Raw genomic sequence first — 15,939 nt, 5'->3', positions numbered from 1 at the left:
GTAAAATATAGGTGTTTTAAATATTTTAAACTACTTGCTTTAGGCTGCACTGATTTTGGCTGCAGTGAGTCTTCACTGCTGCGTGCAGGTTACTCGCTGGTTGCGGTGTGCGAGCTTCTCATTGCGGTGGCTTCTCTTGTTGCCGAGCACAGGCTCTAGGGCACATGGGCTTCAGCAGTTGTGACAGGTGGGCTCAGTAGTTGTGGTGAACAGGCACAGTTGCCCCAAGGCATCTTCCTGGACCACACATCTAATCTGTATCCCCTGCATTGGTCCTTCTTAACCACAGGAGCACCAGGGAAGTCCATTTTAAACTACTTTAATTCAGAATTAGATATAAGTCCAGTTATAGTGAAATGAAAGGCAATCTCATCACCTTATGGTACTTATAAATCCTTCCGTTCCATATCCTCAGTATTCTACTAAATGCAGCTGATACTATCTTCTCTTATCTAAATTAGTGTTAAACACTTAAAAAAAGCTTGTCAAATATTTGGCAGGAAATGTTTTCCGATAATCAGTTATATTTTTACAGCTATCTTTTCTAAATGTGATTAATATGCATTTTTTCTTTTTATAAATTATACAATGGACTTAAAATACTAGTTTAGATGTACAACAGTGATTCGATATTTTTATGCATTACCAAAAAATCACCACAGTAGATAAGTCTAGTACCCGTCTGTCACCATACAAAGTTATTATAGTATTATTGACATGTTCACTGTGCTGTACATTACATTCCCAGGTGGGAGGGGAGGATATGCACTTGTTTTTAACTTGTTAAATAAATAAATTGAAGCATTCTCAATAATGAGAGCTGAGTAAAGATAACACTCCATATCATTATAGAATATTTACTTTTAAATCCCCTAATAATTGGTCCAGCCCCTGTCTACCTTATGACCCTGAAGTATGTAACAAACTGCCATTCTGGTAAACTCCCTGAACTCTCCAGATAGTCATACCCTGGGGCCTTTGCATAGGCTACTCCTTTTACCCATAATACGCTTCTCACACACATCCTCAACTGACATCCTTCTACTTAGCTACTGTACTGGCTCCTGTGTCATATCAGAGCCTTCCCTGATTGACCTGGGAAGAACTTACTGTTCCTGCCTCTGTCCTCTCAGCACTCTCTTCATGCTTCCATTGCAGGATTTACAATACTGCCCTGGCTTCCCAGGTGACACAGTGATAAAGAATCCACCTGCCAGTGCAGGAGATAGAGAGATATGGGTTCAGTCTCTGGGTTGGGAAGATCTCCTAGAGAAATACATGGCAACCCACTCCAGTATTCCTGCCTGGAGAATCCCATGGACAGAGGAGCCTGGCAGGCTACAGGCCATAAGGTGCAGTATATGCTAAGTCACTTCAGTCGTGTTTGACTCTTTGCAGCTCCATGGATTATAGCCCACCAAGCTCCTTTGTCCATGTGATTTTCCAGGCAAGAATACTGGAGTGGGTTGCCATGCCCTCCTCCAGGGGATCTTGCTGACCCAGGGACTGAACCCGCATCTTTTATGTCTCCTGCACTGGCAGGTGGGTTCTTTACCACTAGCACCACCTGGGAAGCCCCAGCACACACACAAAAAAAAGAAACATTAAAAAACAAGTTATTTTTACATGTCTGTAGACCAGGAGCTACCTTGGGAGGCCTTGGGGGCAAAAAGCAATGGGTTTATCTTTCTTCAGGGCACAGCATCTGAAAGGTACTCAGTGTTTGTCAGATGAGAAACGCAAGCATTTTTGTAATCCTTTGCCGGTTGAGCAGACAATGAGAGAATGTTGTTGAATCAGTTTCTGCAGATTATGTGGGTAAAGGTTGAATGTTTGTACAGGACCAAAAATAACTTTTACTATAGGATTTGGCTTTTATAAGAGGATAAAATAGAAGAATATTATGATTATACATAGGTTTTTCTCTCAAATTGGACATTTTCTTTGATATTTTGAAGGATGAAATGAAGAGGATTTTTGTTTATTTGGCTGTGCCTCTCAGCTTAAGGGTCTTAATTCCCTGATCAGGGATCAAACCTGTGCTCCCTGCAATGGAAACAGTCCTAACCACTGGACCACCAAGGACATCCCAAGAAGGGAATGATTAGTTCTGCCATTTCAACAAGCTGACTGATGTTCAGTATTTGCTTAGGCCTGAAAAACCTAAAAAGATATGCACGTATATAAAATATATGCTGTGTGTGCTCAGTCAGTAAGTCATATCCAACTCTTTGCAACCCCATGGACATATAACCCATCACGCTCCTCTGTCCGTGGGATTTTTCCAGGCAAGAATACTAGTGTGGGTTGCCATGTCCTCCTCCAGGAGATCTCCCCTACCCAGGGATTGAACCCACATCTACTGCATTGGCAGGTGGATTCTTTACCACTGAGCCACTTGGGAAGCCCAAGTGTCGGGTGTCAGGAGTGTGTGTATATATACGTATAGCGATAAGATTTTTTTTAATGCCATCTCTTTTAAGAATTTTGTAGGCTAGGGTTGAAAGATATTTATTCTGTAATCCAGAATTGTGACCTCCAGCTGTGAAATGAATGTTAAGGAAGCCCAAGTAACCAGGCTACTTTCTGGTTTCCTTGTGTCAGCTCCTGAATCAGAGTTCAGGTGGTTCACTTGGAGCCAGAGGTTATTGACTATGAAGTTGCCGATAGCAATCCCATCAAAGTCTCTAATAGAAGTCTAAGGAAACTTAAATGAAATGATTAGTGTTTCCTTCGTTATTTTCCTAGATGAAGGTGTTCTCTTACAGTGGAAATAGACACATAAAAGATCTCTTTAATCGAGAGATGTTTAAAACGTGATTTTCAGTAGATTTAACTGGAGTTTTTTCTACTGTTGACTGAGTAGAGCATTGTTTATGGAGGGAACCTTGTAGGGCTGGATACCAGCAGGGCCACGTGGAGCAAAGAATGAAGAGGTACCGTGGCATGGGTGGAGGGTTGCAGAGAGAGGAGACAGGAAACCCATTTCATGAATTAGCAGAATTTGAGTCCTACATCCAAATGTGCAGAATGAAGCATTTTAGAAACTAACTATCTTTACAGAAGCAAACATTCATCAGAGATAGTTATTGAGAATCTATTATGTGCTGTATGGAAATTTAGAGACATGATATTGGTAATCAGATTAATAATCTGTATAGTTCAAAACTCTACAGTAATTGGAACATAATAGCAGTAACAATAATGATTTAAAACAAAAGTAATTGACTTAAATACATAGTTTCCCATAAAACCAGGACATTTAGAAGTACTAGAGAATTAGCGTTGGCTGCTGAGCTAGTTTTTGTAAAATATTAGGTTTTTAAATATCAATGATAGACATGAAATTTTTGTTGCTTTTCTAAATGATGCTGTAGACATTTTGCACTTAAACTTTTATTTGATGCATTAATAGTTATATACAGCATCTGTATACATTCTATAAATTATCACTAAGGCTTGGCCTGGATCACTTGGACTTGCTTTGTATAATTGCACATTGTGTGTAACTGTGGAATGTTATAAATTTGCATCATGAACTTTGGAGTTAGACAAGCCTGAATGGGAATCTAAGCTCTAGTACTTATTCATTGTATGACTTTGGACAAAGTACTTAATCTCTTGCTTTGATTTCTTCATGTATGGAATGGAAGCATTACATAATGGGATTGCTGTGAGAATTAAATGAGCTAAACTACATCAAGTACTTATCACAGGATCTGGAACATAGTAAGAATTCAGTAAATAGTCTCATGTTCAATGTAAATGGTAAATTGCTTGGGAAGTTAAAGTGTGTTCTAGTAGATGCTTTAAAATTGTAATTACTGTTTGGGAAATAACCTTAATTTTAAAAAGACTCAATTTGCGATTAATTCTGTACAAAAGATTTAAACTAGTTAAAAGTTTTTCATTCTTCAAACTTAGTTAGAGAAAAACATATGTGGAACATGTTTATGCCATGAGACTTCATGTTGAATTATTTCAGCAAAGAAAGTCACCGTTTAAAGAATGCCTTGAACTTTTGTCAGTGACACAGCCATTCCAAAATGTAAATCTCTGGACTCTATAGATCAGTGATTTCCATACACTGTCTTTTTCTGGTAATAAAAATCAATCTACTAATATGGTTTTAAATGTCCTTGCTTAATTATGGGGAAGTTAATGAAGTTCTGCCTCTTGCGCATTCTAAATAAAAGCACTAAATTGAATCATTCAGATCTGTACTTCCTTAAACTGGCCTTTCCAACAATGTAGTTAAACTGCAATAATTGACCACCTGAATTTATTGGCTTTCATCCTGGCTAGCTCTCATCTGAAAAAAAAAAAATAAGTGCAAATTTGGTTTCTATACTTTACATTAAAATGTTATCTGGGCCAGAATATAATATTTGGCTGTCAAAAGTTATGAAAACTTTTGTAGTGAGCTTATTCTGAGATAATACTGATTAGATTGATTGCCTTCGCTCAGTCGTGTCCGACTCTTTGCGACCCCGTGGACTGTAGCCTACCAGGCTCCTCTGTCCATGGGATTTTCCAGGCAATAGTACTGGAGTGGATTGCCATTTCCTTCTCCAGGGGATCTTCCTCACCCAGGGATCAAACCCAGGTCTCCCACATTGTAGACAGACGCTTTACCATCTGAGCCACCAGGGAAGTCCTGATAATACTGAGGTAAATGTCATTTCAAATGAAGATATTATTATGAGAACTTAGAAAAATAAACACAGTCTGTAAGTGTAGGAAATGTTGTGATACTGACTTTACTTTCATATCCATGGAGTGAGGATTAACTGCGCTGAGAGGACACTTTCTTATTTTGTTTCTAAAGGATTCATTATAACTCTCCTCCCCCCGCCCCACCCAGATATTCAAATTATCTCTTGGCCCACTAGGAGGAATCCACGCTTTGAGCTTAGAATGGAAGCAACCCAATTTCATATATGTCTGTGCTATTCATTTTGCTTAAGTAGTTGGTGAGTTCACAAGTCAGAAGTAGAAAAGACTTTGTTGTTCTTGGTCAGTTGTCCAGTTGTGCTCGACTCTTGGCAGCCCCATGGGCTACATCATGCCAGGCTTTCCTGTCCTTCACCGTCTCCTGGAGCTTGCTCAAACTCATGACCATTGACTCAGTGATGCCACCCAACCGTCTCGTCCTCTGTCATCCCCTTCTCCGCCTGCCTTCAATCTTGCCTAGCATCAGGGTCTTTTCCTGATGCCAGAAATAGACTTTAGGGAGTTATGTATTTCGTGAAGCAGTAACCTGAAAGAGTCTATTTGATCCAACCACCCTAAGCTTCCTTCTTCAGAATGTTACTCTTCTGGGCCAGGGTATCAAGAATTATTATTTTTAGTTTATTTATTTAAGGAACTACTTTTCATTCTGCCAGATTTCCAGAGCCTTCCATATGTTACATATCCTTTAAAGTCAGTGTGGGGCCAACCGCTGAAGCTGTCACTACTGACTCCAGTTGCCTGTAGTCTTTTCTGAAAGTCCTTTAGTGTGAATAATTGACACCATCAAATCTAGAACCTAAATTTTTTTCTTTTCTCAGTCCACATCATATGATAATTGGCCATTACAGTGTTTGACATGATGAAGAAGTCTTTGTATATCTCATCTCTTTGAAGCCTTCCATTGCCTTTGGGAGGGGAATATAGCAGTTATGATCAGTGATCATTTTGCAGTTGAGGAAATATAAGTTCCACAGAGATGATTACTATTCCAAGGTCATATTTCTGTAACTGGAACCAGTGTCCTGATACTCTGTATTCTAGCCCATATTTGCCTTGTGTATAAATCATAGCTTCCGATCAAGTCAGCCAACTCTTCAAAGACCTTTTCTGACTCCACTTACAGAACTTTTCAGATTCCACTTATCAGAAACTTCATCACTAGAGAATTGTCCTATAGATGAGCTACATTTCCAATTTTAAATGTTCTTTAACAGTCACGTTAAAGAAAAAAACAGGTGACATTAATTTTAATATCTTTATAACTGAGTATGTCTAAAATGCTTAATTCTAGCATTAATATAAAAATATTAATAAGATGCTTTTATGTTCTTTTTTTCCACACACACTAGGATTTTGAAATCCTCTGTGTATTTTACACTTGCACATCTCAGTTTGGACCAGCTACGTTTCAAGTGCTCAGTGTGACACATGGCTGCATTGGACAGCACAGCTCTAAAGCTTTTTCTCCAGTGTGGTTGACAGTCAGCTTCTCCTCTCTGATAACAGATGACAGGGAAATACTCATTACTTCCACACCAGATGATGGAAATGGGTGATTCATAACTAATTAAAATAATAAGCTTAGGCGCAGAAAAATACAGATACCATTCATTCTTGTGAGGGTTTTTGTCAGTGGTGGTGGTTTGTTTTGCCCGATAATTCATAATTCAAATGAAGACCCCTATTCGATCCCTGAGTCAGGAAGATCCTCTGGAAGAGGGCATGGCAACCCACTCCAGTATTCTTGCCTAGAGAATCTCATTGACAGAGGAGCCTGGCAGGCTGCAGTGATACAGAATTTTGGGTTTCCCGGGTAGCACTAATGGTAAAGAACCCACCTGCCAATGCAGGAGACGTAAGAGACACGGATTCAATCTCTGGGTTGGGAAGATCCCTTGGAGGAGGGCATGGTAACCTACTACAGTATTCTTGCCTGAGAATCCCATGGACACAAGAGCCTGGCAGGCCACAGTCCATGGGATCGCAAAGAGCGGGACACGACTAAGCGGCTGAGCACACACGCACACACACACCCACGTAGCTTACAAAGGAAACTATTTCATAAATAGTTTGAAAATATTTCAGTGCTGCTGCTGCTGCTAAGTCACTTCAGTTGTGTCCGACTCTGTGCGACCCCATAGACGGAAGCCCACCAGGCTCCCCCATCCCTGGGATTTTCCAGGCAAGAATACTAGAGTGGGTTGCCATTTCCTCCTCCAATGCATGAAAGTGAAAATTGAATGTGAAATTGCTCAGTCGTGTCCGACTCCTAGCGACCCCATGGACTGCAGCCTACCAGGCTCCTCCATCCATGGGATTTTCCAGGCAAGAGTACTGGAGTGGGGTGCCATTGCCTTCTCTGAAATATTTCAGTAGTATGAAAATATTTCATATTTATCAGATATTTAGCCTTTGTTTCATTTATTCATTTATGCGTGCTATTTTCTGAAATGCAAATCGGACTATGTGTCTTCCTTGTTCAGAATTGTTCAGTTCCTCCCCACTGGTGTTTCCTAAGGTTGCCCAGTGATAAGATTCACCCTGGGTACTTGGATATCCTCTGTTCCTGGTCCTGTCAGACCAAAAGAATCAGATAGGTATTTTTAGTAAGCTCGCCTGGTGGCTCTTACCATCAGGCCAGTTGGGAAAACTGGCCTAAAAGATAAAATTTTACTCCTTAGCCTACCTGTGGGGTCCTTTCTGACCTAGCCTGTGACTAGGCCTGCTACCAAGTAGAGTTAGATTGTAACGCAGAGAAGTAGTTGGCCAGGTTCTCTTCACGCCTGTGCGTAAGCTTCCTTCAGCCTGGGATGCCCTTCCCCTCTGTCTGCCAGCCTACTGCCAAGGTAGCCTCAGGACCACCTCCTCAGTGCTGGCCTGTTTGCCGGGGCGCACACACTTCCTCCCCACACTTTACATTGCTCCTTGACGTTGGTGACTCGAAGCCCTGGAGGTCACTCACTCTCACCATCTGTTGGCCTGGGCTGTCTCCTCACTGAGAATGGGGCTTGTCCTTTGCAGTCTGTTAGTTCAGTTCAGTTCAGTTCAGTCGCTCAGTCGTGTCCGACTCTTTGCGACCCCATGAATCGCAGCGCGCCAGGCCTCCCTGTCCATCATCAACTCCCGGAGTTCACTCAGACTCAACGTCCATCGAGTCAGTGATGCCATCCAGCCATTCATCCTCTGTCGTCCCCTTCTCCTCCTGCCCCCAATCCCTCCCAGCATCAGAGTCTTTTCCAATGAGTCAAAGGGAATCTGGCACACGGTAATAGTCAATAAATATTTTTCTCATGAAAGCCTGATGATACCAGTAATAATAACATCTCCATCTGTTTCATAGTGATTTGCAGATTGCAGCATGCTTTTCGCTTGCATCGTCTAAGTCTCACCACAATCTCGTGAGGTGGAACTCCTATTTTTCAAGATGTTAAGCAGCTTGGCCCATGTCACGTGACTTGTAATAAGTGACACGGTAACGCCAGTACAAGTCCACAAGGTGCAGGGTGCAAAAGAAGCTTAAATCTTGGGTTCAGATTTCTAGTGAGGAAATGGCCTTTGCTTATTCACACATACACACAAAATAAAGTTCACATGGATCTTTTGCTCCAAATTTCTAGCTTTTTTAGGCTTTTCAGCATTATTTCACGAGTTTGTACCTAGTGTTCAGCTAAGCAGTAGCTGCTAGGTTGTATACATATTCACATGACTATGTGAAAAATTAAGGGAACCAGTTAGAATCTCATTGGGTTCTTCTCTTTCAAGACATTCCAGGGGTTCTCATCTATCATTTGGGGAAGTTCCTTATATCCTTTGGATAAATGTACTGATAAATTTACACACGATATGTATTTTGTTGACATTATAAGGAAGATCTGACCAAAGGACACTATGAAATAATTGAGATGGTTTGTGATGCTTTAGAAGTGTTACTGTGTTTTTATTTTTTGCTGTATGATCACAAGTTTCACACCCAGTCTATCAGTTTTATGTCCTAGTCCTAATCAGTCAGTAACATATTAGCAAAACAGCCCAGTCTGGCCTCAATCTTTCCATGAAATATGCATCATACTTTGTGGTCTCACACAAATTTATTTTAAGGGTTAGGACTTCCCTTTATCAGGGCAATAGCAAGAAATGCCTCTGTTTCCTCCTTTCCTAGGCAGTTCCATTTTATTTGGTAAGTGTTAGTCAGCAGATTTTTATAGCTAAGAGAGGAACTATTTCAACCTTTTTTTTTTTTTCTCCAAACTGAGTAGTTTGAAAGCATCATCTTTTTGTGTATTATTCTTATGGGCTTACTGATGTTGATTCATTCTGTGGTGATGTGCTAGTAGAACAGGAATGAAATAACAGTCATTAAAAAAAAAAAAGTAAATTTTAGCTCCGTTAAAATGGCCATTATTAGTATTTAGTAGGTCCTGCCCTAGATTTAAATAATGGCTGCTTGGAGACTCCTCTGAGGTGGCCTTTTTCTGCCTGAAAGAGTTTGTACTGTTCTGTGCAGCTGTCTGGGAGTCATGGTGATAAAGCTCTCAGTGTTGTATTAGGTTAATCTTTTCTGTACCATTCTGGATCATAGATAAGTTGAGATGAAGTGAAAATACTGAAGCGAGAGTCGTTTTATGAAGACATCATTTTAACGTGCTTGCCCCATGTTGTCTAATTTGATAAACCACTAAAAAGTCCTAGGTGTGAAAATAGGAGTCATCTTGTTGTTACTGCTGTTATCGTTCTCAGAGATGTCTCAACCATAATTTCATGGAGTTGTGATATGGCAGTCTCTTTTTTAATGTAACAGCTGTATTGAGCTATGTCTTATTTCATTCAGTATATCCATTTAGAGTGTACAATTGCTTTTTAGTATATTCACTGTTTTGTAACTGTCACTACAGTCACTTTTACAACATTTTCATCACCCCCCCAAAAAAAAAATCCTGCACCCCTTAGCCATCACTTCCCATTTCCTCCAGCACCTCCAGCTCTCTAGTCAACGATTAACCTACTTTCCGTTTCTATGGAGTAGTCTCTTTTGGACATTTCACATTAATGTAATCACACTTTCCATTTGTGACTAGTTTTGTTCACTAAGCTTATATTTTCAGTGTAAGCATGAATCTTTACTTCATTCCTGTTTATGAATGAATAACACCCCAGTTTGCAGCCATACCTCATTTTATTTTTCTGTTCCACTGAAAGACATTTAGGTTGTTTCCACGTTTCAGCTGTTATGAGTCATCCTGCCACAACCGTTTGTCTATACATTTTTGTGTGGAAATATGTTTTCTCTTGGGTATATACGTAGGAGTAGATTTGCTCAGTCTATGTCGAACATTGAGGAACTGCCAGATTTGTTCCAAAATGGCTGTACAATTTTATGTTTCTACCAGCAGTGTGTGAGGGTTCCAGCTTCTCCAACCCCCACCAGCACTTGTGGTGTCTTTGATGATTGCCATCTTAGTGAGTGTGAAGTCATATCTCATCGTGCTTTTGATTCGCATCTTCCTGATGGCGATTGACTTTGAATCCCGTTTCGTGTGCTGTTAGCCATTTGTATATCCTCTTTTGGGTAATGTCTATTGAGATCTGGTGCCCATTTTTAAATTGGATTATTTCTGTTTTTATTATTGAGTTCTAAGAGTTACTATATATTCTATATACAAGTTAGTTATTTGGTGGTGGTGGTGGTGTAGTCACTGGTGTGTGACTTTGTGACCCATTGGATTGTAGCCTGTCAGACTCCTCTGTCCATCGGATTTCCCAGGCAAGAATATTGGAGCGGCATTGCCATTTGCTTCTCCAGGGGGTCTTCCTGACCCAAGGATCAAATTTGGATCTCCTGCATTACAGGTGGATTCTTTACCAACTGTGCCACCAGGAAAGCCCTTTCTTATTAAGTATATGATTTGCAAACATTTTCTCCCATTCTCTGTAGTTATAGCTGTCTGTCTTAAAACCTTCTTATTCTTGAGGGTGTGACATCTTCTAGGCTCTTTTACCATCTGAGTCAGCTCCTCTTTCCATTCCTTTATTATGAGCGCTGAGCACGGTATATTGATACTCTCATTTTAGGATTTCCTTCTCTACCCAAAGAAGCTGCATCAAACACGTTTTTGTAATTCCAGGGTCCAGCCTAGGACCCTGCCTTACACAAAATAGGAGCTCAGTAAAAGCTTGGTCAACTATAATAAATTAACATGAGGCTTGGACCTGAGGGGGAAAAATCCAGTCAGTACTAATTCAAGAAAGCTAATAGCCACTTGTGCTCTCATCACAGGATTGGTACAGTGTAGGGCTTCCCTGGTAGCTTGGACTGCAAAGAATCTATCTGCCTGCAATGCACGAGACCCAGGGTTTGACCCCTGGGTCAGAAAGATGCCCTGGAGAAGGGAATGCCTACCCACTCCACTATTCTTGCCTGGAGAATTCCACGAACAGAGGAGCCTGGCAGGCTAAAGTCCATGGGGTTGCAGAGAGTCAGACTCGACTGAGCGACTAATACTTCACTTCAGGCCCCAGTGCTCCACAGGCTTCTTTGATCTGTTCTAATCAGTGAACTAAGATTAATATGACCAGCATTTGTTTTATTCATTTGTTTAAAAATCTTTAAAATATGGTGCTGTACTCAGTGAGCTCAAATCTGATAAAGTCGTGTTAATAGAGGCACAGCATATATGCAGGAAGGTGACCTGCTGAATTGTGCTGCTTAACAACTCTGATGTGATATGAGGTATCCAAAGGTTTTCCCTTCCTAAATGGAGAGTTCTTATGTTAGTACTTATATCATGATTTTTTTTCCCTTGTGACCTTTTCCTCATTTGTCAAACTTTTCTAAATTAAAAGTAATCAGTCATGTTCTTCTTCTCTAATTTTTGGCACGTACTTTTTCTCTAGTTTCTGTCCTTCCAGTTTTTTGGTATTGAAAATGTTGCCAGTGTACTATAGTGACCAGAAAATGACAGATAATGTAAAGTAACTGTTACTCCCTGCAAAATGAGGTTGGGATTTTAACTGTTTAAAATAGGATCGTCCTTCTCAAAATTCCCTTACTCTTGATTTTAAACCCTGAAGGAAACAAACAAGAGAAAAATCTAAGAATGAGATCCAAGAAGGAAGCCCGTGTAATTTTTGTGTGCTTCTGGTGAGATTCGTACTCTCACCTACTTTTATTTCTTTTTTGGCACCAAGACAGCTTTAAAAAACAAAACAGAACTAGTTGACAGCTTAAGATGATTGATTTTTTTTTTCAGCTAGCACAGCAAGATGAGCTAAAATTACTTCATCATAAAAGACTTGCTAGGATTCTTGAATGAGAAATACCCCTCCCTTGATTTTTTTTCTTTATGAAATAAAACTAGGTCTGTATTTGTGGAGGAAAGAGTTTAGCAGACATGCTGATTATAATACTGTATTGGAAAACACTTTTCTTTGATTGACTAAAATTCAGCTGCTGTTTGTGGTAGTTAAAAACCTGTAATCTGTCTTCATTTTGGTGTTCACCACACTTCTGTGAGATGAGTAACAGAGTCCCCCAATCTCCAAGTGGAAAAACCAAGAGAGGACACTTGAGAAATGCTTTCCTATCTTCTCCTGGGACTCCTCCAAAACCGGGCTGCTGGGACATGACCTGATTGAGAGCTGAGAACTTGTTTCATAGTCACTGTATCTTTTTTGCCAGGATAGCACCCCACTCCAGTACTCTTGCCTGGAAAATCCCATGGATGGAGGAGCCTGGTAGGCTGCAGTCCATGGGTCACTGAGGGTCGGACATGACTGAGCGACTTCACTTTTACTTTTCACTTTCATGCATTGGAGAAGGAAATGGCAACCCACTCCAGTGTTATTGCCTGGAGAATCCCAGGGACGGGGAAGCCTGGTGGGCTGCCATCTATGGGGTCGCACAGAGTCAGACACGACTGAAGTGACTTAGCAGCAGCAGGATCATAGTTGCTGTATCTTCTTTGCCAGGATATTGGCCTGGCACACTATACGCTCTTAAAACATGTTGCATGGATGAAAGGCAGGCAGAAGCATTCTATCAAGATTAATCTGATGGACAGACCTGGGTTAGAGCTCCTGAGGGTGCTCCTTTCTAGCTGAAGTCTCTAGATGAAGGATGTTATCTCATTAAACCTCAGTTTCTTCTTTGCAAAATGAGGATAATATTAGTACCTACTTCAGTAGAGTGTAGAACAGCAAGTATTCAATTATTATTAGCTATTATGAAGTTGAGTAAATTTCCTGACTCCTCATTCAGAACTGGATTGCCCTGCTGTTAATGACCCTGATTACACGTGGTCAAGTATGTGGGTATGTATTGTCAGCTCAGTTACTGAAGAGTAGGATGCAATTGAGGAGGTGTTATTTGGACACAATTTCTACTAAATCCACTGAGTTAGATTCAGCCCTTACTTTTAGGGAATATGCACTGACACTGGGAAAGATGAAATAAAGTTTTCCAGTGTGAATATTCTTGTCTTTGGAGGTTAGCCCTGAGTCTCAGAACAAAAACAAGTCAGTAGTTATTAGTTACTGTATCTCCTTTTCCAAAACACACATGGTTCATTGTTACAGTCATTTGCAGATAGTTTTGCATGACACATTTTTGCTTTTGTGTTTCTACTAAATCACTACATGACTAACGTTCGTGTTCCTAATATGTTAAAATTGTCAAAGGATTCTTTTCAGGATTATATATGTGATAAAGCTTAGTTAGTTGGGACAATGTGGAAAATGTGAAAAGCCCAATTGAAGAACTCTTGATCTTGTGATCAAAATAATAAAGCAGAATCCAGGGATTACCCCATAATGAGTAGATTATTTGGATGTAGAAAGAAATTATTTTTAGGCGTGGCATTCCTATAAACCCTACAGCTATGTGTTTTACAAACTAGAAATTTATGCACTAAATAAAAATTACCAGATGTCAGTGTTTGTATGTGCCAGCTGGCAAAGAAGTTGAGAAGGTTCAGAATTCTGGAAGAAATGGTGCTCACTTCTCTGCCATTCAAACTCAAAAAATATAGTTGAGGTAAAACGCTATTTAAAAAACTACAGTGTCCTCAGCTACCCAAAGATGTCATATGTTACAAATTGTTATCTGAAAGCCTTTACTTTTTCCCCCCTCATGACTCCGTGCATGTTTGTGGTGTTGCAAATGTAATCCGTGTTTCTAATCTAATTTATTACATTCTTTCCTGAGGCTTAGCTCATTCTTTTAAAGGGTCAGCAGATATCTCTCTTTTTTTTAAATTTTTTTTTGTATTGGGATATAGACGATTAACGGGCTTCCCCAGTGACTCAGACTGTAAAGAATCCGCCTGCAATGCAGGAGTCCTGGGTTCAATCCCAGTGTTGGGAAGATCTCCTGGAGGAGGGCATGACATCCCACTCCAGTATTCTTGCCTGGGAAATTCCATGGACAGAGGAGCCTGGCAGGCTACAGTCCCTAGGGTTACAAAGAATCAGACATGGCTGAGCGACTAAGCACTTAGCCGATCAACAGTGTTATGATATTTTAAGGCGAAGGGCAAAGGGACTCAACCAATCATATACGTATATCCATCCTCCAACTCCCCTCCCATTCAGGCTGCCACAAAACATTGAGCAGAGTTCCATGTGCTCTCTAGTAGGTCCTTATTAGTTATCCATTTTAAATACAGCTGTGTGTACATGTCCATCACAAACTCCCTATCCCTTCCCCTGATCTTTCCCCCCGGCAACCATAGATTCGTAAGCAGATATCTTTATTTAAAAACCCAGCCTGAACACAGCAGCCTCGTAAAGGTCCAGTGCAGAGCTAAATGTATGATAGGATTCAGTATTTTTATCTTGCACATACCAGAGCACTTCAGTTATTTTCATGAAATCATCAAATGGGTTCTCTTCTTCTCTCCTTAGAAATTCGAGCTCAACTGGTAGAACAACAGAAATGCCTGGAGCAGCAGACAGAGATGAGAGTTCAGCTTCTGCAGGACCTGCAAGATTTCTTCCGGAAAAAAGCCGAAATTGAGACGGATTATTCTCGGAACTTAGAAAAGTTAGCAGAAAGATTCATGGCTAAAACAAGAAGCACTAAGGATCATCAACAGTACAAGTAAGAGAGGCTTGACTCAAATTCATCTTTCCAAGAGAATATCCTGTCTTCTGTACAGTCATGGAATTCTCTAGGCTAGAATACTGGAGTGGGTAGCCTTTCCCTTCTCCAGGGGATCTTCCCAACCCAGGGATTGAACCCATGTCTCCTGGACTGCAGATAGATTCTTTACCAGCTGAACCACAAGGGAAGCCCTTTATTGGTTTTAGAATTTTCCATTTTTTGTCTGAAACATTGTTGATTGATATATCCCCATAAATAAAAACAACCTTCTGCATTTATAATTTATGAGCATAAATGTATTACATATTAAGCTAATAGTATTCTCTTGATGTGTTTCTCTTTCTGATAAATACACTAGGAGTTGATGTCTAACACAAGTAGATGTTTGGTTTTGTTTGTTTTTGTGATTCAAGCCAATTTTTTTCTAATTGGAGTATAGATGCTTTACGATATTGTGATAGTTTCTTCTATACAGTAAAATAAATCGGCCACCCATATACATATATCCCCTCTTCTTTGAATGTCCTTCCCATTTAGGTCACCAGAGAGCACTGAGTCGAGTTCCCTGTGCTATACAGTAGGTTCTTGTTGGAATCTATTTCATACATAGTATCACTAGTGTATATACGCCAATCCCAGTCTCCCAATCCATCCCACACCCTCTTCCCCCTTGGTCTCCATATGTTTGTTCTCTACATCTGTGACTCTAATTCTGCTTTGAGAATAAGTTCATCTGCAGCATTTTTCTAGATTCCACATATATGTGTTAATGTATGACATTTGTTTTTCTTTTCCTAACTTCACTCTAAAACTGGCAGATAGATATTTGGATAGGCAAATTTTAAATAGCTGATTCTTCATGCAGAGAGCTCAGGATTTTTGCAGTGATCTTACATGAAAATAATCAATGAGGGCCGCTTAAATTTGCACTCCCATACTCTGCCCCAGTAGTATTTGTGGTTGTTGCAGTAGAGACTGACTTAAAACAAGGGCCTTTGATAAAATGCTTATGATCTAGCTTAATTAACTGACAGTTGACCCTTGAACAACCACAAGGGTTAGGTTGCCAACCCCCTGCGCCGTCCAAGTCGGTTTACTGTTATCTCTGC

At 40.3% G+C, this 15,939-nt stretch overlaps 1 protein-coding gene across 3 annotated transcripts in view; it reads left to right on the top strand.

The window, feature by feature from the left end:
* The window catches only part of SRGAP1 (SLIT-ROBO Rho GTPase activating protein 1), a 312,644-nt gene that overhangs the window by 137,976 nt on the left and 158,729 nt on the right, over positions 1 to 15,939 (top strand). For all 3 annotated transcript variants that reach the window (XM_061416606.1, XM_061416605.1, XM_061416607.1), the window contains exon 2: positions 14,632 to 14,827. In XM_061416606.1, the coding sequence (XP_061272590.1) occupies positions 14,632 to 14,827 (196 nt within the window). The remainder of the gene's footprint in view (positions 1 to 14,631; positions 14,828 to 15,939) is intronic.

Source organism: Bos javanicus, chromosome 5 (genome assembly GCF_032452875.1).
Source record: "Bos javanicus breed banteng chromosome 5, ARS-OSU_banteng_1.0, whole genome shotgun sequence".
Classification (NCBI taxonomy): Eukaryota; Metazoa; Chordata; class Mammalia; order Artiodactyla; family Bovidae; genus Bos; species Bos javanicus.
Note: the sequence above shows the minus strand (reverse complement) of the source record. Positions and strands in the feature narration are given on the sequence as shown.